Source organism: Trichomycterus rosablanca, chromosome 8 (genome assembly GCF_030014385.1).
Source record: "Trichomycterus rosablanca isolate fTriRos1 chromosome 8, fTriRos1.hap1, whole genome shotgun sequence".
Lineage (NCBI taxonomy): Eukaryota > Metazoa > Chordata > Actinopteri > Siluriformes > Trichomycteridae > Trichomycterus > Trichomycterus rosablanca.
Window position 1 is genome coordinate 37,306,265 of NC_085995.1, and position 22,059 is coordinate 37,328,323.

The 22,059-nt window shown below is 38.4% G+C and overlaps 1 protein-coding gene across 1 annotated transcript in view; it reads left to right on the forward strand.

The window, feature by feature from the left end:
* Window positions 1–20,400, forward strand: part of mapk8ip1a (mitogen-activated protein kinase 8 interacting protein 1a) — a 30,811-nt gene extending 10,411 nt beyond the window's left edge. The window contains exons 4-12 of the mRNA XM_063000145.1: window positions 10,182–10,260; window positions 12,234–13,193; window positions 15,268–15,343; window positions 15,969–16,138; window positions 16,230–16,333; window positions 17,993–18,106; window positions 18,333–18,403; window positions 18,809–18,907; window positions 19,793–20,400. Coding sequence (XP_062856215.1) covers window positions 10,182–10,260; window positions 12,234–13,193; window positions 15,268–15,343; window positions 15,969–16,138; window positions 16,230–16,333; window positions 17,993–18,106; window positions 18,333–18,403; window positions 18,809–18,907; window positions 19,793–19,865 — 1,746 coding nt within the window. The 3' untranslated portion in view covers window positions 19,866–20,400. The remainder of the gene's footprint in view (window positions 1–10,181; window positions 10,261–12,233; window positions 13,194–15,267; window positions 15,344–15,968; window positions 16,139–16,229; window positions 16,334–17,992; window positions 18,107–18,332; window positions 18,404–18,808; window positions 18,908–19,792) is intronic.
* The last annotated feature ends 1,659 nt before the right edge of the window (window positions 20,401–22,059 follow it).

The following is a 22,059-nucleotide window of genomic DNA, read 5'->3' on the forward strand; positions in this document are numbered from 1 at the left end:
AGTTAAGAATGTAAGGGAATGATGTAAAGAATAAAATAAGAGTAAAATCGGATAGAACATGACATTATAATAGGTCTGAATCTCTCACTGTCTGATATTTGAGGCTAATAATTAATAATACAAAGAGTAATAAGAATAAAATAATAGAATTACTAATAAAATCAATAATAAAATAGAGTAAAACAAAATAGAATCATTTAGAGAATAGAATAGAATAGAATAGAATAGAATAGAATAGAATAGAATAGAATAGAATAGGAATTTGGAGCATAAGGGAATGAAGTATAAAATAAGAGTAAAATTAGATAGAACATGACGTTATAGTGAGCTTGTAATGAAACAGGTCTGAATCTCTCACTGTCTGAGGCTAATAATCAGTAATATAGAGAGTGTGTAAACATACTGTACGTAGCTACTGTGTGTGTTAGGAGGTTGTGGGTGTATAAGAAGCTAAGCTGTGTGTGTTGTTTAAGGGGAAGGGTGTTGAGGGGATACAGAAATGCTCTGTCATTGCTGCTACAAATACTCACATTATTCACGTGTATTCAGACCATCAGACCATCACATTCTGATCATCAGTGTTTGTACAGAAAGACTGTTTTACCTGAGATCTGCTTTATTCTAACACATTCATGTAACAGATTTTGATCACGAGTGATGCTGACGCTTTTGGCTTCTGCTCCCCCACGCCCCACACGCTGTGCATCACTCTCCTCCTCCTCTAGTGGAATCAGACAGAAAGTGGTGATCACAATCCATCACAAGCAGGGGTCAAAAAGCAATGATGGAGAGATTAGACGAGCATCTACGCAACATGGTGTCCTCGGTGTGCAGGCGTAGTGCTTTGATGATTCACGTCTCGTGTTTAGGAATCTATTTGGCTTGGTGTATAATATATTTACTGGTGTGGATAGTAAAGAAAACACATTTTGAGAATCTGCAGCACAACACGTGGTTGAGGTTAATGACAGAAGGCTACAAAGAAGCAAAAAGAAAATAAGAATTTGTATTCTGGAAAACAGTAGCATTTGCATTCTGATTCATAAATGTATGAATATGCCATGTTAAAATATTCTATCTATCTATTCATCCGTCTGTCTGTCTGTCTATCTATCTATTCATCCGTCTGTCTATATGTCTGTCTGTCTATCTGTCTGTCTGTCTGTCTCTGTCTATCTATCTGTCTGTCTGTCTCTGTCTATCTATCTATCTATCTATCTATCTATCTATCTATCTATCTGTCTGTCTGTCTGTCTGTCTATCTATATATCCATCCATCTATCCATCTATCTATCTATCTGTCTGTCTGTCTGTCTGTCTGTCTGTGTCTGTCTGTCTGTCTGTCTGTCTGTCTATATATCCATCCATCTATCTATCTATCTATCTTTCTGTCTATCTGTCTGTCTGCCTGTCTGTCCGTCCGTCCGTCTGTCTGTCTGTCTGTCTTTATCCGTCCGTCCGTCTATCCATCCATCCATCCATCCATCTATCTATCTATCTATCTATCTATCTATCTATCTTTCTATCTTTCTGTCTATCTGTCTGCCTGTCTGTCCGTCCGTCCGTCCGTCTGTCTGTCTGTCTATTTATCCGTCCGTCCGTCCGTCTATCTATCTATCTATCTATCTATCTATCTATCTATCTATCTATCTATCTATCTAAACAACCTCAGTTGTGGTTTTAATGTTTTTCCATAATTGTAGGTGATACAATTAACTAGTACTTCACTTGGCTGTCTAGCAGTGTTTCTTTATTTAACATTTATCTGTAGAAAAATCAGTGTATGTGCATGAAAAAAGCTAACTAGCTTTAAAACCAATGAATGTAAGTATTAGAGTAGGTTTAGAAAAATAGCTCCATGTAGATTCTAAATCTGAGTGGAAAAAAAGTACAACTAGGTCTCTGGGATTTATTCCTGTTTTGTTTATTGCTTTTTCTTTGGAGGGGGAGAGTTAAAGACCAACATTTGTTTTAGATCCAGCAGCTGCAAAAACCTGCTAATCATGCTGCTGTTTTTTTTTTGTATGGAAGTTTGTGAGTTACACAAAGCTAAACTTTTGGTCCCATGAATAAGGGTGTTAACCCTTAACTTTGGATGGCTCAGCTTTATTGTAATTCAGTTTGGATAACAGCACCTTCCAGTTAATGTTAGTTAGTTATTTAATGTTAATTGTCATTGACTGGAAAGAATTCATGAAACAATTATCACTCACGCTGGAGGTGAAGAAGCTTTCTAAAGATCTCAGGGACCAAATGAACAATGAAACGAAAAACGGCACATTAAAACATCCCCATTTATACAAGTTAAGTAAGGATGAGGGAGCATCATAATATGGGACTGCTTCTATTTACTGCGAACATTATGGGAGCGTTACACATTGTTAAAGGAGAAATGAATGGCACAAATGTACTGAGACATACTGTATAAGAGAATAAATACAACCGAGAAACAGAGAGACTAAATCTGGACGTTTTAACAAGACCACAATCCCAAACAAAGAAAAATAACCCTCTTGAATCCCATTAAACAACCTTGTGTATTAAAAAATTTTAAATTATAAGTGTACCAAATGGACCTTTGTAACCTTAAAGACAGAGGAAAGGTTTGCTTCCAGCATTCTGTAGTAATGAATGAAAGAATTAAATGATGGACGAACAATACAGTAAAGAGTAGGTGAAATATGAGATCCAATGGTACTGTGTTTGTTGGGACATTTTTATTGGGAACTGTTACTGGGTTTTTCAGGATTATTACTTTTTTTAAATGTGCTTTCACAGTAAAAGGTTAAAAAAAAAAAACCTGCACAGCAAAAGCAGCAGCCATAAATTGACACAGAGCTCACTGGAGACCTGTCTAACACCAGAGGTGTTGACTGAGCCGTTATAGGCTCGGACCTCAATCATAAACTTAATAAGACAAAGATTTATGATATAAAAACACAGGTATGAAAGTTCTGAGTTACTACAGACCTTTGAATGTTTCTATACATTGCCGCACCCCCCCCCCCCCCCCCTTTAAATAAAAATAATAATAATTTGTGACCCTGGATAACCCCAAATATACATCAGCATTGTAGATAATTTATTTCATCGTATTTTGTAGATGTTTTTGTCTTGCTGTAACGCTATATGGGCTATGACAAGACAAGAAGGGGGCGGACACACACACGCAGAGATGAAATTAACAAAATGTTTAATAATAACAAAACAGGACAGATTACAAAACAAGACAAATGAACACAAGACCTAAGCTAACAATGCTAAGCTAACTAAACACATGAGAAACCTATGCTAATGACCAATCTAAACATACATTAACTAAGCTAAACATGAACTAGATTAAGACAAACGGGAACACAACCAAACAAGGCATGAACAGTTACAAGCAGACAGGACAAACAGGACTAAGGCTAACAGAGAAAGGCTAAACAAACAAAAGGCTAAGGCTAATGAACAGAGACAAAGGCTAAAAAGGACGAAACAGGACTAAAGCAAAGGACTAAGGCAAAAGACAAAGACAAAAGCAAGGACAAACCAGGTCAAAATACAAAGCAAAATCCAAGACAGAGTACAAGAAAAAATAGTCTCCCCTCAACAGTTCCCCAGCTCCCCTCAGATAAGGAATATAATTAGCTGAATGGGACCAATCATCATAAGGGGCGTTGGCTTGCTCACTGAAAACAAACTTTCCTCTAACATGAACATGTGCTCCTGGAGAGGTGGGCGTGGCAGGTGCACCTGAGTTCCAGGAGCACAGAGGCTAAAATCGTGACACTTGCATTTTTTCAGTTCTCTCAGTATAAATGAAACTGCTAGACTATTTGAGACTTAAGGTCTAACACGGCGTTTAAACAACCAGTAGAAATGAGCAATTCTTTATTCTGTGATACTTACCCATGCATGTAAAAACCATGTCTATAAGGTGTGACACCTCTGTGGTGGAATGAGCTCATTAATAGGTTTTTCTACACATTTCAGTGGGCAGACTTGCAGTATATATTTTATTAAATAAGAGAATCTGGTGTTGTGCTTTTCCCCTGAAGATCAGGATGTAGAGCCTCAGGAATCGCCTCAACACCAACCACTAATTAATCTCAGAGGAGAACAAAATGAAAAACTGAACCGAATCTGTCAGGCTCCACAGTAAAGCTCTATGTGAAACCCCATACACAGAAGAACCTGAATTTTACTCCACAGTGTATTTCTGCAACAATGCAGAATTCTGAGAAAGGTTCATACATCTCTCCTCCTTTCTCTCTGGAGATGAACTCTGCGGGAAGACGCTGTCAGGAGGAACTATGACATGATTTGTTTAATTGCAGAAAAACGGGTCACTCTCTAGAAACGTTGGTCTGCTTAATTAAATTCAGACGACCAGATCAACTATTCTGTACATCTGTGCAAACCACATATTCAACCTCTTTATTATTTAATATAATTCTTCTGCATATTTGCTTTAAATTTTTGCACATAATGAGTTTTAATTTTGTATTTTATAAATAAAAACATGCTTTAAATAAAGTTAACAAGAGAAAATATTGAGACATCTCCCGTAAAACATTTGGTCCATTTTTCTTGGCAAACTTAATTATGAGGGTAATTCTGACAGACTCACAATTTTAAAATTTCTTTTTAAATCCTAAATTGATTTCAGGTTACTGGCTAAACGTGCAAGCATTTTTACCTTCTCTTAAAGAAACTAGTACTGAGTGATTTTTGGGTTAATTTTTGGAATTGTTTTCTTGTTGACATTCCTGGTTTGGTTTACTGGCCGATGAGATTAAGCTCTCCTGTACTAAGGTGCTAGTACATTTGCTCTATTCATGTTTTTATGATTTTTTTTATGATGTTGTAATGCCCCAGTATTGTTTTCAGAAGAGTGGACCTATATAGTGGTGCTTTCTTGCCTTTAAAATGGTACTCATTGCAAAAAATGATTTTAACCAATAGCAATAATATTAGAATTTTGGAACGTTTAATTGCTGTACATACATTTTAATGTAGTGACTGAAATTATGTGCTCCTACCAGTTTTTAAACATGGCTTTGTTAAGGCTTTTCATTAAAAAAAAAAGTTAGTTTTAATATTTTGAAGAGTTTTTGCTGGGTTTGCTTTCCCCAACACTTTTTGATATTACATGGGATGAAAATGAACTTCTTTAACTAAAGGTAACCAATGGCATTTTCACTCTCTCACTAAGTTTTTATAAACAGCCTGTTCTAGGCAAATTTGCACTTGTACTGTATTATTTCCTTTTTTAAGTAATACTACGTTAATTCCACACTGCTGGCCCCTCTTTATCTATTTGACTTATGTGTAAGAAATTTTGTAATCAATATTTGTAATCACTGATATTATTATTTCTGATATCAGTGTTTTTGGTCATTTTGTTCATTGACATTCATGACATATGAAAATAAAGTTTACTATATAAAATTTACTTTATTTGAAGAGTCTAAGACTGTAAAGGTTAATGGGTGAATACTTATGCAAGGCACTGTATAATAATTACCAAAAACAAAAGTGGCTGAATACTTTACCATCAGTGTAACTTTTATTTAAAAAAAATATTAAGTTGATGTGATCAGTTTGCCAGTCATTCTGTTTTTTCATTTTAAAATTGGTGTACATACTGTATGTGTTATTACTAGACTGAACAGAGGTTAGTAAGGTTGAAGGTTACTATAACAAATAAATTATAAACTTAATATAAATTTATCCAAAGTAATATAATGGCATTAACCCAAAAGAGGATGGAACCACCACTGTCATGGCATGAATTAAGTAATACAAATGAATACATTATGTTTTTGTGAATTCAGTATTTACAATAAGATCGACATGATCCACATGATAACTACTGGGCTCATCAGATCCACATCACTAGAATTTCAATAATGTTGTGGCCAGAAAGAAATGACACGAGAAGACGAATAGACTCAGTGCACTAACTGGAGCATGGGCTAATAGTGTTTACATCATAAATAGAACAGTAATGATAAATATGGAGCCCATGAGGCTGGATCAGAAAAGCTCTGGTTTCTAGTTACTAAGAAGCACTAGGAAGGGTAATGTTTCTAAAATATTTATGTTCCTGAGTGTGTCTGAGGGCCCCGTGAGTCTGAGTCATATCCAGGGCAGAAAAGTGACGTTTTTCTGAGGCTGCTGCCTGACGCTGATCTCTAACTGATGCTTTTTCTGTGCTGTTTACAGGGAGTTTAGATGTCCTATTTTAAATCAAGGTAAAATACAGGATAAAATACTATATGAGGTTGTTTTGCATTGCTGTACCCAGGGTGTGCTTCTCCTGATGCAAAAGTGGCATCATAGTGATTAATGATTATGGGTTGCATTAGATTTAGCAGGTCTGTTGGGCCATCTAATGGATTTACACTGTGTGAACTTTAGAAGTCACATTCACTGCATCACATAAACTATACAGAAGCACAAACATGATTTTAAATTACAGCTATAAACACCACATATACTGTAGCTTATCAACAGGAAACCCACCAGCCCTGCTTGATGCATCCTATCCTATCATAAAGTGCTAAACATTACAAGTATTTTTAAAAAAATCACCCTGTATTTTTATAATTCCCAGAATCAGTGGCAGAACAAGTCACTAATCTGTGAAACAGAGACTGTGTTTTAAACACTACTTTGTAGTATGTAAGGATATGACAATATTAATATCAATAGTGGACCTGCTTTTAGTTCAGTTGTATGTGATTAGTTTTATAGCCAGTACAGTACTGTGTGCTATAAAGAGGAAGCTACAATAAAAGAGATGATCAATTTAAAGATGCATACTTTTTAACCTGCTTTCACCCTGTTCTTTAATGGTTAGGACCCCCACAGGACCACCACAGAGCAGGTATTATTTGGGTGGTGGATCATTCTCAGCACTGCAGTGACACTGACATGGTGGTGGTGTGTTAGTGTGTGTTGTGCTGGTATGAGTGGATCAGACACAGCAGCACTGCTGGAGTTTTTAAATACCGTGTCCTCTCACTGTCCACTCTATTAGACACTCCTGCATAGTTGGTCCATCTTGTAGATGTAAAGTCAGAGACGATCGCTCATCTATTGCTGCTGTTTGAGTTGGTCATCTTCTAGACCTTCATTAGTGGTCACAGGACGCTGCCCACGGGGCGCTGTTAGCTGGATATTTTTGGTTGGTGGACTATTCTCAGTCCAGCAGGGACAGTGAGGTGTTTAAAAACTCCATCAGTGTCTGATCCACTCATACCAGCACAAAACACACTAACACACCACCACCATGTCAGTGTCACTGCAGTGCTGAGAATGATCCACCACCCAAATAATACCTGCTCTGTGGTGGTCCTGTGGGGGTCCTGACCATTAAAGAACAGGGTGAAAGGGGGCTAACAAAGCATGCAGAGAAACAGATGGAGAAGATAAAAAGGACAGTGAGTGTAGAAACAAGGAGGTGGTTTTAATGTTATGGCTGATATGGGTATGCAGAAATCTCCAGTGATCTGCAAAAGGTCATTTCATATTATACGTCATAAAAGGTCAATCATATTGAACACTTTTTGGATAAACTGGAACCTTGATTCCTCTTCCAGGCTGTCTCATCTACCAACAGTAATCTGATTTCTGATTGAATATGCAAGAATCCCACAGACACACTCCAAAATATTCTAAATAGATTTCCATTAAGAGTTGAGGCTGTTAAAGCCATGAAAGAAGATGCCAACTCTGTATCCATGGTTTTTAAACGGGAGGTTTAACAAGCTCATGGTCAGGTGTCCACGTACTTTTGGCTAAACAGTGTAGTTCATAGTCAAGACATTTAAACAAAGTTCTAACTGCAGAAAGAAACAAACGTCAACTAAACCAAACATTGATTTATTCAAAGTGGAAATGTGCTGAGGGTTTTCTGATGTGTTATTATTGTCATGTATTTAAATGTATGTGTTTATAGATATAAATATCATATTTCTATACAAAATAATAAGTCTGAGGAAATCTAAGGAAGATAAATAATAAGGAAAGAGAGAGAAAGCTCTCTGTGCATACAAGCACATTCACATTCTTTTGCTTTCTGTATATACAAATATAAATAAATAAAAAATAGGGCGTCTATATAAGATGTATGAAGATACTGTAGAGACATATTGGGATAAACAGCTTCATTTCCCCCCACACAGGACCTGGTATAAGTGGAATTTAACGTAATACACAGATCTTTATCAGCAGAGCTTTTACTGGAACAGCACATCGGATTACAAATGCTTCCCCCCGTCCATGCTAAGCGATGTCTAAATAATTCAGCTATTCGTTGCTCACATGAGAGAGAAACCCAGGTGTCACAGAAAGAAATGAGAAAACAGTGTAAATGTGTGTCTCCCTCCATCGTACAGCATCATAGTTACTGCCCACACCCTATAGTCCTCCTCAGCACTGTCACCATGGTGATGGAGGATGGGATGTCCATCGCATTGTGGTGGTGAGTCAGCGAGAACTAAAGCTGTGCTGATTCCTCTTCCCAGAAGCTCGGCCGTGCTCACGTCACTGCTGGACCTTTCTTATGTTTGTCTCATTCACTAGATTCCATCAGTATTCACTCTTATAATGTGGTGAGTTCTTGCGTAACCGTAATGTGTGGTGTTTTGGAAATATATTCTGTACTTATTTATGTTTTAATGAATTGTATGGGATCATATATGGTTTGTTTATACAGCACAGTTTTAATGTGTTTACCATAGAATAACTATAGGACAATGGTTCTGTATGAATTGAATATAATAGTTATATCATTAGGAAATGCAGAAGTAAGTGTGTTTATTAAGCAACTACATTTTAACTACACACACTGTCCATTTTATCAGCTCCACTTACCATATAGGAGCACTTTGTAGTTCTACAATTACTGACTGTAGTCCATCTGTTTCTCTACATACTTTGTTAGCCTGCGTTCACCCTGTTCTTCAATGGTCAGGACCCCCACAGGACCACCACAGAGTAGGTATTATTTGGGTGGTGGATCATTCTCAGCACTGCAGTGACACTGACATGGTGGTGGTGTGTTAGTGTGTTAGTGTGTGTTGTGCTGGTATGAGTGGATCAGACACAGCAGCACTGCTGGAGTTTTTAAATACCGTGTCCACTCACTGTCCACTCTATTAGACACTCCTACCTGGTTGGTCCACCTTGTAGATGTAAAGTCAGAGACGATCGCTCATCTATTGCTGCTGTTTGAGTCGGTCATCTTCTAGACCTTTGTCAGTGGTCACAGGACGCTGCCCATGGGACGCTGTTGGCTGGATATATTTTTGGTTGGTGGACTATTCTCAGTCCAGCAGGGACAGTGAGGTGTTTAAAAACTCCATCAGCGCTGCTGTGTCTGATCCACTCATACCAGCACAACACACACTAACACACCACCACCATGTCAGTGTCACTGCAGTGCTGAGAATGATCCACCACCTAAATAATACCTGCTCTGTGGTGGTCCTGTGGGGGTCCTGACCATTGATTAACAGCATGAAAGGGAGCAAACAAAGCATGTATATGGTATATATGGCTATATTGTAAGTGGAGCTGATAAAATGGACAATGTGTGTAGAAACAAGGAGGTGGTTTTAATGTTAAGGCTAATCGTTTGATATAAAATCTTTTTTTTATTATTTAAATAATTTAGCCATCACTCATATATTAAAGATGCTGGACTTACTTGACTGACCTAAACAAAGAAGGACATTCTGTAAGTCTGAAACTAAGTATTGAAAGAAATAAATAATAAAATTCCCTTATTAAAAATCCCTTATTACTTGGCTGCTCTCTTATTTAAGGGTCACCTCAGGAGAACTGGTCCTCATACCAGACTTGGCACAGTTTTCTTGCCAGATGCCCTTCCGGAGGCAACCTTCTGATTTCTCTCCAGGCTTGGGATTGGCATTGAGAGCCACATTAAGAAAGAAATATGCCCTGACAAGTGCACCTCCCAATGGCTAGGCTGTCTGGCCCCCCTCCCCGAACGTTAGCCAATCACGCCCATGCAGACGCCTGATCAGCCGATAGCACCATTACCATTCAAACCCTGGATCCCCAGATCTTAGCAGTAGTGGGCTATAGCATTATTATAGCCTTATTTTCTATATCTTACCTGATTTATCCACCTCAGTTGATTTTCTCTTTCCTCTCTTATTTAGGACACAATAAATAATAACTCATTTGAGAAGGACAGAAGGAAAGAGAAGAAGACTCATTCCTCTTCACCTCATATAAAAGGTAAGCAGTGTTAGAATCAAACATCATGAAAAAGCATTCACATTTACAGATGCTTTTATTTAAAGTGACTTGCAATTGTGACTTAATATAATACAAGTCATTGAGGGTTAAGAGCCTTCATCAGGGGCACAACATGGCTACCTGGCAGCAGTGAGACTTGTCTGCTGATCAGTAGTCCAGTACCTTAACCACTGAGCTACCACTATACAGGTACCCTGGACAGAGCGGCTTATTATTGTTACCCTAGACAGGTCAGATTACTATTATTACCCTATACAGAGTGGATTATTATTATTACCTTATTATTGTTACCCTAGACAGGTCAGATTACTATTATTACCCTATACAGAGTGGATTATTGTTATTAACTTATTATTGTTACCTTAGACAGGTCAGATTACTATTATTACCCTATACAGAGTGGATTATTATTATTACCTTATTATTGTTACCCTAGAGAGGTCAGATTACTATTATTACCCTATACAGAGTGGATTATTGTTATTAACTTATTATTGTTACCCTAGACAGGTCAGATTACTATTATTACCCTATACAGAGTGGATTATTATTATTACCTCATTATTGGCTGCAAAAGAGAAAAATAAATACACATTAACTGGTTTTGTTTGTTTAACTGATGCTCTGTCCATTTTTTTAGCTCACCTGTAAAAGATTAAAGTCAGTTAACAATGATAAAATTCAACTTACAAAATTCCAGGGCTATATGGTGTTAAATATAAACAAACAAGCTGCTTTAGCAAAGAAAAACACCTAACGAAGCAATATACATAAATTAAAGATCCCAAGTAAAAGAAAGAAATTTACCAAAGAAATAAAAATATAAACAACGTTTAAGATCACAGTACAGTGTAAACCACAGTACATATGTCTTTTTTGGACATCCCATTTCAAAAACAAGTGGTATTAAAGTAGAGTGACCTCTATGTAATCTTTTCTGCTATAACAACAGCCACTCTTCTGAGAAAGTGGGAATTTCAGTCAGGGCTCTGTGCAGACCACTGGAGTTTTTTCAAACTGAGATTTTCTTCATGTCTTTATAGACTTTGCTTTATGCACAAAGCCACAGTCATGCAGGAACAGGAAATAGCCTTCCCTAGTATGGTGCGGCAATGACATGGTGATGGTGTGTTAGTGTGTGTTGTGCTGGTATGAGTAGATCAGACACAGCAGCGCTGCTGGAGTTTTTAAATACCGTGTCCACTCTATTAGACAGTCCTACCTGGTTGGTCCACCTTGTAGATGTAAAGTCAGAGACAATCGCTCATCTATTGCTGCTGTTTGAGTCGGTCATCTTCTAGACCTTCATCAGTGATCACAGGACGCTGCCCACTGGGCGCTGTTGTCTGGATATTTTTGGTTGGTGGACTATTCTCAGTCCAGCAGTGACAGTGAGGTGTTTAAAAACTCCAGCAGTGCTGCTGTGTCTGATCCACTCATACCAGCACAACACACACTAACACACCACCACAGTCAGTAATTGTAGAACTACAAAGTGCTTCTATATGGTAAGTGGAGCTGATAAAATGGACAGTGAGTGTAGAAACAAGGAGGTGGTTTTTAATGTTATGGCTGATCGGTGTCATTTCGTTTATATAATTAATTAGCAATAGTTGTGTCTGAAACACATGAATTTAAGAATTAGAAGGGGTGTCCCAATATTTTTGTCCATAATGTGTGAATGTTTTTCCAGTCTGCTGATGAAAACAGTTTTTCTTCCATAATCTGCTTACTCACAGTTCACAGGAGGCCACATGTCAAACAGTGAATGTTCACAGCAGTTCCGGACCGATTAATGTTTCTAATTTCAGAATCTGAATCTAATTGGGGACTTTGAATTAGTATAGTGTGATCTGTAGGTTGGAGAAATGATTTGTGTTGTAACATTTTTAATAATACTGATCCTCATGAACCTGTTACCTAACAGTTAATCTGCTCTGTATGTGTGATAGGAGACAAGGCTTCTACTGCTGAACATGTTAGTCCTAACGTTGGGGACAAAGTCCAAGCAAGTGCCCAAGTGGATGCTAAGCCTGGTGTAGCCGACTCTACAACACACAAAACTTCAGCCACCAACTGCAAGAAGCAGGGCAAACCTTCAGAGTCCAGAGTCAACAAAGTCCAGGCTGATAAACACACAGACATGCGAGATACCACCAGAAGCGGGACTCTGGTAGAGGGCAGCATGGGAAATATCTGCAAGGAAAAGGCACACTACCACACCCTGAACGGCTGCCGTGAACAAGTTCAATATCCTCAGGAAAATGGGCATATACAGAACAACTCGGACGAAAACAAGGACAGGAGCAAGGAGGAGACCCAGGAGATCCACCTGACGCCTGTTTGTCCTGAACAGGAAAGACCTTTCCTTTCACAGAGCAGCGACAGCAACCGCATGTCCATCAGTTCTGATACCGAACTCCCATCTTTGCATTTCCATTCTTTGGCTGAACGCACCAACCCCTCCATCAGTGAGGAGGATGAAGTCTACCCCCCGACTCCGCCTTGCAGGACTGATAGCCTCAGTGAGGCAACAGACTCCATTTCAGCTGCAAAAGCAGCAGACGCCGTAGCCTCGAACGCAGCCGTCAGCCAGGACGCCTCGGGACTGACATACGACTCGGTGAAGTACACCCTGGTGGTGGACGAGCACGCCCAGCTGGAGCTGGTCAGCCTGAAGCAGTGCTACCAGGGCTATGATAGCGACAGCGACAACACCGTCTATGAGTCGGCTGTCGATGAGGACGAGGAGGATCATGATGTAGAGGAAGATGATGAAGAATCAGGAGCCAGAAGTATGAACAGAGACACTTCTGGATTGTCCACGGACTCTGCCACCGACACCACTTCAGACGCACCCCGCTCTCGCAAGTTCGTCAACCTCTTTGTGAACAGGTTTCCCCGCTTTCCTGGTGGGTAAAACATAGGTTTCTATTTTAGCAAACAAATTATATGGTCAAAAGTATTTGGACACCTGACCATGAGCTTGTTGAACATCCTATTTCAAAAACTTAACGTATTAAAATACAGTGACCTCAGTGTGATCTTTTCAGCTATAACAACAGCAACAAAACATATGTCTATGGGAATTTGTGCCCATTCATTCAAAAGTCATGCTGGAACAGGAAATGGCCTTCCCTAAACTGATGCTGCAAGACATATAATTTCTTTTATATGATTAATTGATTGAATACACATTATAGCAATTGTTGAGGCTGAAACACATACATTTAAAAATAAGAAGGGGTGTCCCAATACGTATGTCCATATAGTCTATATTGTTTTAGGTGGATACACTTTAAAAAATGTAAAATATAGGCGCCCAGGTGGTGCAGCAGGATATTCTGTTAGCACGTCAGTGCCGAGATTCTGAACTCCTCGGTTCGAAACTCGGTGTTGCCACCGGTCAGCCGGGCGCCATCTAGCGAGCATAATTGGTAGTGCCTGCAGCAGACACTAATTGGCTACCGTGTCTGCTAGGGTGGGATGACCGGACTATGTGGGTGGGGTCTTCAAACGCTGTGCAAGGACCCTGATTAGCAGATAGAGGCGCCTGTGCAGAAGCATGGTGAATAAGAAAGGGTCCGCTAAGGACTGCGCACGGGTCGGAGGGGCTTGAGATGGAAATATACCCCCCTCAAATGCAATCGGGGATCAGGGAGCAGTGGAAGACAAATTGACTAAGCTATAAAGAATAAATACGAATTTATCTCAGAAAAATTTAAGAGTTGCTTAAAAATTTTATGTGTTAGATAATGTTTGTATTTTTTAAAAATGCTAGATTGGTGCAGAACTAAGTGGAAAGTTTGTGGGTGGATAAAAACAGTACTTGTATTTTAAAGTGATGATTTAGAACAGATAGAAATGCACCTACTTATTCCAGCTTGTAATATAAAATGTTTCTTCCATTATACTTTCTACAAGATCACCGAAAAACACTGATTGTTAGAGGTCCAAGAATAGAGCCTTGTGGTACTACTACTACTATAATAATACATCCCTTTCTAGACTTCACCCACATCATTTTTAAATTAAATATTGACCTTGGTACTTAATTTTTCTGTCATATAAAAGTTGTTTGTTGTTCCTGAAAGGTAGTTAAAGATCGGCTTGAAAGATAAAAGACTACAATAAAGCCCTGTGGTGTTTTTGTATAAAACATCTGTCTGTAGTCATGACTAAGTGTAAAGGTTTCCTTAAAAAATTATAAATAGACAGAAATGTTGTTCTGGTTCAAGAGGCTATATTGTAATTTTAGTACGTGATCAGGGTGCAACACAGAACACAAGTACAAACGATGCAATATATACAGTGCAGATAAATTAATACAAAGACATTCAATAAATATGAGGGACATTTTCAGGACTTAAAACAGTAAAAGGACCACAAGACAAGTGTGTTGCCTCTCAGGTGGCACAGCGTTAAAACACGCTAGCACACCAGAGCTGGGATCTTGAATACATTGTATTAAATCTCAGCTCTGCCATTCGGCCACATGAACAACGATTGGCTGTTGTTCACAGGGTGGGATGAGCTGAACCATGGTTCCTCATAACTGGTGCAATTACGACCCCTGCTGGCTGATTGATGGTGCTTGCGCAGAGTTGTGGAATAATGCTGATCAGGGTGTTGCTCTCCGGGCACAGGGGGCGTGTGTCAGTTGCGAAGCTCCTCAGTCAGCAGTGGAGGGTAGAGGTGAAGCGTAATACAATCTGGGTAATTGGATACGACTAGAATAGGGGAGAACATTGGGGTGTTGTTGGCCAGTACACAGTACTGAGTTAATTGTAAAGTGAGGAAAACGATGTACAACATATTTTGATATATAAGCAACAGACAAACGAATTGATCTTCTAAAATTTGCAGATTTTCTATTTTTATTGTTTCCAAATAATATTTTGTTCATTTACATCATCTGCAGTATTTTATAGCCTAAAATCAATTGTAGATACTTAGTGGATTCCTCTGTTGTTTGTTGATCTGTAGGTGTGGAATCGTTCGGTCTTTTCTCCTGCATTATCGATGGTGAAGAAAGAGAGCAGAGCCACAGAGCAGTGTTCAGGCAAGTCTCGATTATCTTACTTACAAACACCATTCAGTTTGCATGTTCTGCCCATGTCTGCGTGGGTTGCCTCTGGGTGCTCCAGTTTCCTCCCACAGTCTAAAGACGTGCAAGTGAGGTGTCTTGGAGATACAAAATTGTCCATGATTGTGTTTGACTTTAAACTTGTGAACTAATCTTGTGTAATGAGTAACTACCGTTCCTGTCATGAATGTAACCAAAGTGTGTAAAACATGACATTAAAACCATAATAAATAAATAATAAATATAAACACTTTTCTGTCAGAAAAATATGGACTTGAAAGTAGTTTGCAAAACAGTTGTCACTTAACACAGTCTGCTGCTGCATCAAGAAATGCAACTTGAAAAAGGAAAATCCAAACATCAATTCTATACAGAAGCTGCTGAGTTCTCTAAGCCCAAGCTCATCTTAGATGGACCAAAAGACAGTGGAAACATGTTCTTTTGTCAGATGATTGCATGTTTCAGCTCGTTTTCTGGAAAAAGTAGACGTCAAGTTCTCTGTCACAAAGATGAAAAAGACAGTTTAGGACATTTGAGACCACATTTAATTGTGTTTATTTCGTACACATTTCCTTTAAGGAGGTGATTTATATATTTACAGGTTTATCCCGAGACATCAGGATGAGTTAGAATTAGAGGCAGACGACCCGTTGCTGATGGAAATGCAGGCGGAGGATTTTTGGTGTGAAGCTTATAACATGCGCACAGGTTCCAGGGGAGTTTTTCCTGCTTTTTATGCTGTAAAGGTCACCAAGGACAAAGAACCTAAAGGTACTGAAAGCCTAGGAGAAATAGTTTTAACATGCATTTGTATTTTGTCATTTTATCCTCATAACCACTCTTGTTATTGGATTATTTCCAGAGGTGAAAAGCGACTGGTTAGACACTTTCTGGGTGAAATTCCTGGGTTCGGTTCAAGTGCCATATCATAAAGGGAATGATGTGCTTTGTGCAGCTATGCAGAAGGTACAGTATCAATACAACATTGGAACTGTACTCATTTACATGTGTGTATTAACATGAACTAGTGGGTAGAAAACAGATTTCTATGGCAAGCCAACTCACTAACTGCATTATATTAAATAAATGTTTTGAGTTGTCAGATATATCAGAAATATAAACTGAAATGAAGAACACAGAATTGTAGCAGGCCAAGAGTAGAGCCGTGTGGTACTCCTGTCCTCTTTTTGAAAACACTAATAGCTAATGCAATAGGAAAGAAACACGTAACCAACTCTAGCTGTTTTTATTTCTAATATACAGTGATATTTTCTAGACTTAATAAGAAATAGCTTTGCAACTTAAATTTAGTTCAAATTCCGGAAAATGAATAAGTTTCATTTATGGGAACATAAATGAATAATCACAGACATCAGAATACCAGAGCCATGTAGATAAATGCTGCAGGAAATAAAACCTTTTTAATTTTGCTTAAAAAAGTAAAAAAATAGCCTTATTATAACAATATGTAAGTATTAATTGATGCTTCTACTGTAATGTCACTCTAGCATTTCTGGCTTGCATGTCTACCAGACTTTGTAGCAAAGTAATAAACTACTGCAATATTAAAGTCATTTGAATAAGGAAAGTACTTGTGGCCTTAATTTTGCCAAAGTTTTTTGGCCTAATTACCTATAAATTTGTTTAAAACTTTGTGTGTTTTCAATGCTAGACAAATAAGTCTAGACTCTGAAACTACCCACCTGATATATGTAGTTGAGTCATTACATTACACCTTTGAGCGCAGAATAAACCAAAATAGCAACTTTTATCTCCCTATTTGTTCTGTGCTGAAACTGACCAAGCACAGTAGCACACTTACGCAGTGATACTACACATTCTACTGTCTATTAAAGTATACAGACCATAGGTGGCAGTAAAACTTAAGATTTCAGGTAAAATCTTTCACTATTACTTTACGTGTGGTCACAGCAGATTTTCCCCAGTTTAGTTTTAGCTGACAATAATGTGTTTATATATAATTAAGAAGAAAACTTCTTAAATTGCACTAAACAGTTCCTTACTAATAATTACATTTTATACATTTTTAAAATTCTTTCCTAAGTGAAAACATTACTGTTTACATGTAATTATTGCTTATGCAGCTGCCCATTGGGCAAAGGGTTTGGGCACGGTGACATTTTATGATCTATTTTTCTCAAAAAGCTAAATAAATATATTGAAATGTGTGTTTTTGTAATCTGTTAATTGTTTATAATATGTCCGTGTTTGATATTCGGTGAGGATGAAGGATTTGCCTTTACTGTCTCACTGCTGCAGTAACTGTGTTGATTATGGTTGAATTGTTATCCTAGTTAGCCTGGTTTTAAACACATAGTAACCTCCAAGAGTCAGAATCAACTTAATAATAATAATAATATGAAATAATGACCTGCAGCCTGATACTAGTCCATAACATTGGTGGTTGGAAATCTTTGTATTAGTGTGTAGTAAATACTTTTTGAGTATTATGTCCAGAAAATGTGATTTATGACACAAATCCATAAGAGTTATTTAGAATAATACCAGCAGTCTGGAAAAAAGCTTTATAAACTAGCTCCGTTTAGTCCTGCGTGACATTAAACGTTTGCATTTAAAATAAGTGTGTTCATACTCTTACTGCAGATTGCGTCAAACAGAAGAATGATGCAGTTCAACCCACCGTCTGTGTGCATTGTGGAGATCAACATACGGGGGGTGAAGATCATCGTTCAGGACGAGTGTCAGGTTTCTGGAAGGGTACGTGCTTGCCAGAATCAGAATTAATTCATGATGTGGTGAAGATGCATCTTACTTCTCTCCTCCCCCACCCCCCAGTTTCCACAGAGATGAAGATGTATAATTTATTTTATATAATTGATTTTATACATCTGTTAGCTTTGGGTGTGACTAAAACACATATAGCTGAAGCCAACAAATAGGTGTGTGATAACATTTATTCATGATTCTTTTTCTATTTTCACAGGGTGACAAGTACTGCCACTTCTTTCAGCTGAAGAACATTTCGTTCTGTGGATGCCACCCAAAGAATAACAAGTGAGTAGACATGTATAGGTCAGTAATAATAATAGTAAAGAAGACTCTCTCTGTCTCCCATCCTTTTTTAGTAGTGGGCAGTAGCTCAGCTGTAGTAATTGTAGTAGTAATTGGAAGGTCACAGGTTTAAGCCTCACCTCTGCCAGGCTGCCACTGTTGGGACCTTAACCGCCAATTGCTTGGATCTCGGTTAACTAATAATCCAATTTCTTCTTGGATTACTACCAATTTAGCCTTTGTGGCTTAGTGATTAAGCATGTGCTCCTTAAAATTGCTGTTGCTCATTTGCTGCCTTCTAAATGTAACATGGAGTCTTGACTGTAGTCCATTAAACCAGACATTGCAGCTACATATAAATATTTTAGCATTCACCCAGTCACAATGTCCATTTTGTTGTTAATTCAGGTATTTTGGACTAATCACCAAACACCCAGCACACCAGACGTTCGCCTGCCATGTGTTCTTCTCGGAGGAACACGCCCCATATCTTGCTGAATCCGTTGGGTAAGTTTAAAATGACTAAACAAACAGGATTGGTTCTCAGTTGGTTCTTGCATTTACTGGCTGAGGTACATCTGATCTGTGCCACCATACATATTCTGATGGTGATAATAGGTTGTAAATTTTAAAAAACTGTCACGGTCAGCACTGGTGTAGTGGGTGGTGCTGTTGCCTCACAGCTAGAAGGACCTGAGTTTGACCCACCTCGATCTGGCCAGGTAGCCATGGTCCTTTCTGTGGAGAATTTCTGTGGAGAGTTTCTCCCATGTTCTCCCTGTGTCTGTGTGGGTTTCCTTTGGGTTTCCTCTGACAAGTCCAAAGACATGCAGTCAGTTTGACCAAATAAAAAAATAGTTTATTTGTGTGTTTATGAGTGTGTGTGTGTGTGTGTGTGTGTGTTTGCCCTGGTGTGCACTGGCGACCTGTCCGGGGTGTTTTCTGCCTTTTGCCCAATGAATGAGACCCACCACAACCCTAACCCAGATTAACAAACAATTCATAAACGAATAAAATTGGTTTCACACTTTTTAACTTAAGAAGTTTGGTATGTTCTCACCATGTCCACATGAGTTTTCACCTACAACCGATAGACAAAAGGTGGACTGGCTGCACTCTAGTGCTCCTAGATGTAGAAGGGTGAGTAAATGTGTGCACAAAGGTTTGGCACCCTGTCCATGGTGGATTCCTACCTTGTGCCCAGTGTTTCTAGGTGGCACTTGACCCACCATGATCCTGATCAGTTAATAAAAGGCAGTTAATAAAATGAATAAAGATGATTTTAAAAGATGAATAAATAAAAGATTTCTTAAACATCAGTTTCAGATTCTAGTGTGTGTGTGTGTGTGTGTGTGTGTGTGTGTGTGTGTGTGTGTGTGTGTGTATCAACAGGAAAGCATTTCAGCAGTTCTATAAAGAAAACATGGAGTACTCCTGCCCTACAGAAGACATCTTCCTGGAATGAGCTTTGCTCCGTCGCGTTCCTTTGCACTGCTCCATACCCTGTTCTATAAAGTGTTGCATGTTGGGTCACAGAAACCTCCTTAACAGGTCCTGCTCTAACACTCATTTCTATTTTAGGCAACGCGTACTTATAAAAAGACATGATGTGTGTTTACAGAGCTGTTTTTGACTATTGCATCCTTTAAATATCAAGACTCCTAAAGCTTTTGCTAACAATTTGAACATGACAATAAGAGGGTATTGAGTCTATTTTAAAGGCATTATCATCAATAACCGACAGTGCAGATGCTTCTAAATCATTTATTTAGAACATATGGCTGAATTTATGAAAGTGTATAACTGTAAAATGCTTTGTTTATCCAGTATTGAACCAAATGTAGAGGCATCTGTTACCCATTAAATCAAATCAAAGATGCTTGCGGCCCCAAGGAGGCGGGTGGGCAGGCGGGCGTGTTTGTCTTAAATTCACTTTGATTGGCATGCACTTTTCTCAAGGTATTGGGTTGTACAGTTGAGATTAAACGTTACACACATCAGTAAGAAATATCTACGTTTTGACAGTCTTTGGAGTGTAATGAATTCTGCAACTTGTTCTCTTCTGTGACTGAATGATTGAAATACATCATTCTTTTATTTACTTATTATTTCTAAGTGCATTATGGGGTTTGCTGAACATCTACTTGGCCAAATACGTAGATTTTCCAGCAATGACTTCACATTTCAGTACAGTCCACATACTGTATAGTAACACACTCAGTAGGGTTGAGGTCAGGACTTTAAGAAGGTGTTGGTGTGGGTTCAGGGACATTGTACTTTTCGGTACTTATACTGACATAAAGTGAAACATAAAGTGCAACCAGATCAGATCTCACTGATCTTAATATGTAGCCTTGCTATTTTCTTCCTAAATATTTTCTTCCCTTTGTGTACAGGCATCATGTGTCATATACAGTGCAGTCCATAAGTAATTGGTTACACGTGGTTCTGATGAAACAGGATTTATTGTGAAATGTCTGTGAAACATGATGGTGGTAGTGTCATGATCAGTGAACGCTTCACCCCAAAGCAATGACATGCAACACAATGCTAGAACAACTATGGAGCTATTTAGCAACAGAAGATTGGAGCCTCCGTTTAACTGGTCACATTGATACAGAATTTTAATTGAGGCTACTTATATTGTTATTTTTATATGTGGCCAATCACTAAACATAACTGTGTGAAAACGTCTTTCATTTTTGAATGAACAGTAATTTTCAGTTTAAAACCAATCATGTCTTTATCAAAATGCTATTAAAATTTGTGATATATAGAAGAACTTCCACCTGGAGTGTATTAACACTCATGAGGCACAGGCACACAATCAATCCTGATTGACAGATCACATGCTACTGCGCCTCTGTGCCCCATCTGCAGGCCTAAATAGTCCATGCAGAGGAACACAACCCCTTATGTGGAGCAGCTCTTGAACAGCAGCCACCATGTAACACAATAGTTTACTGAAGTGTAGCTTCTGTTCAGAGAATTTAGATCTTAAAAAAGGGGTGGCACAGTCGCAGTGCAACCTGGCTTCTGGAGACCTTGGGTTGAAGACCTGGAGACCTTTGGTTACTGTCTGTCTATACTGGCATTCTAGTTCAGGGAAGAATGGTGGCCATACAAAAAAGTTGTCACACTGTGGCCCCCTAAAGAGTGATCAACAGACTGTTTAAATGATTCTGCATGGTCTAATTACCTGCTGTGAACTTGATGTGGATCAAAAAATAGGTTTTGGCTTTTTACAAGCAAGTTTTTGGGGATGTATACAATGGAACAGAAGTCTATAGTGCACTATACACTGAACTGAACCACATTTGGAATTCTGGATGCCTTTGACCCACCTAATAAATCTCATTAATAAAATTCAAAATAAAGCAGCATAGGATATAAAAATAGTATAAGCTAGCCAATCAGCTAGCAGATCGCACAAGGGTTACCATATTTTCTGCATGTCTGTGCTGCACAAGTTTATTACCTCATGAACACATTTTGTGGGTCAATGAGCAGAGGTGACACTTTTTTTCCAAAGGCTTCAACATTCATTCAAAAATCATTTATCCTGAAATTTGCATTTCTGATGTAAATACATTTGTAAGTTAACAGATAACTGAAATGGCATACACTATAAAGCCTGAAGTGACCTCTATGTGATCTTT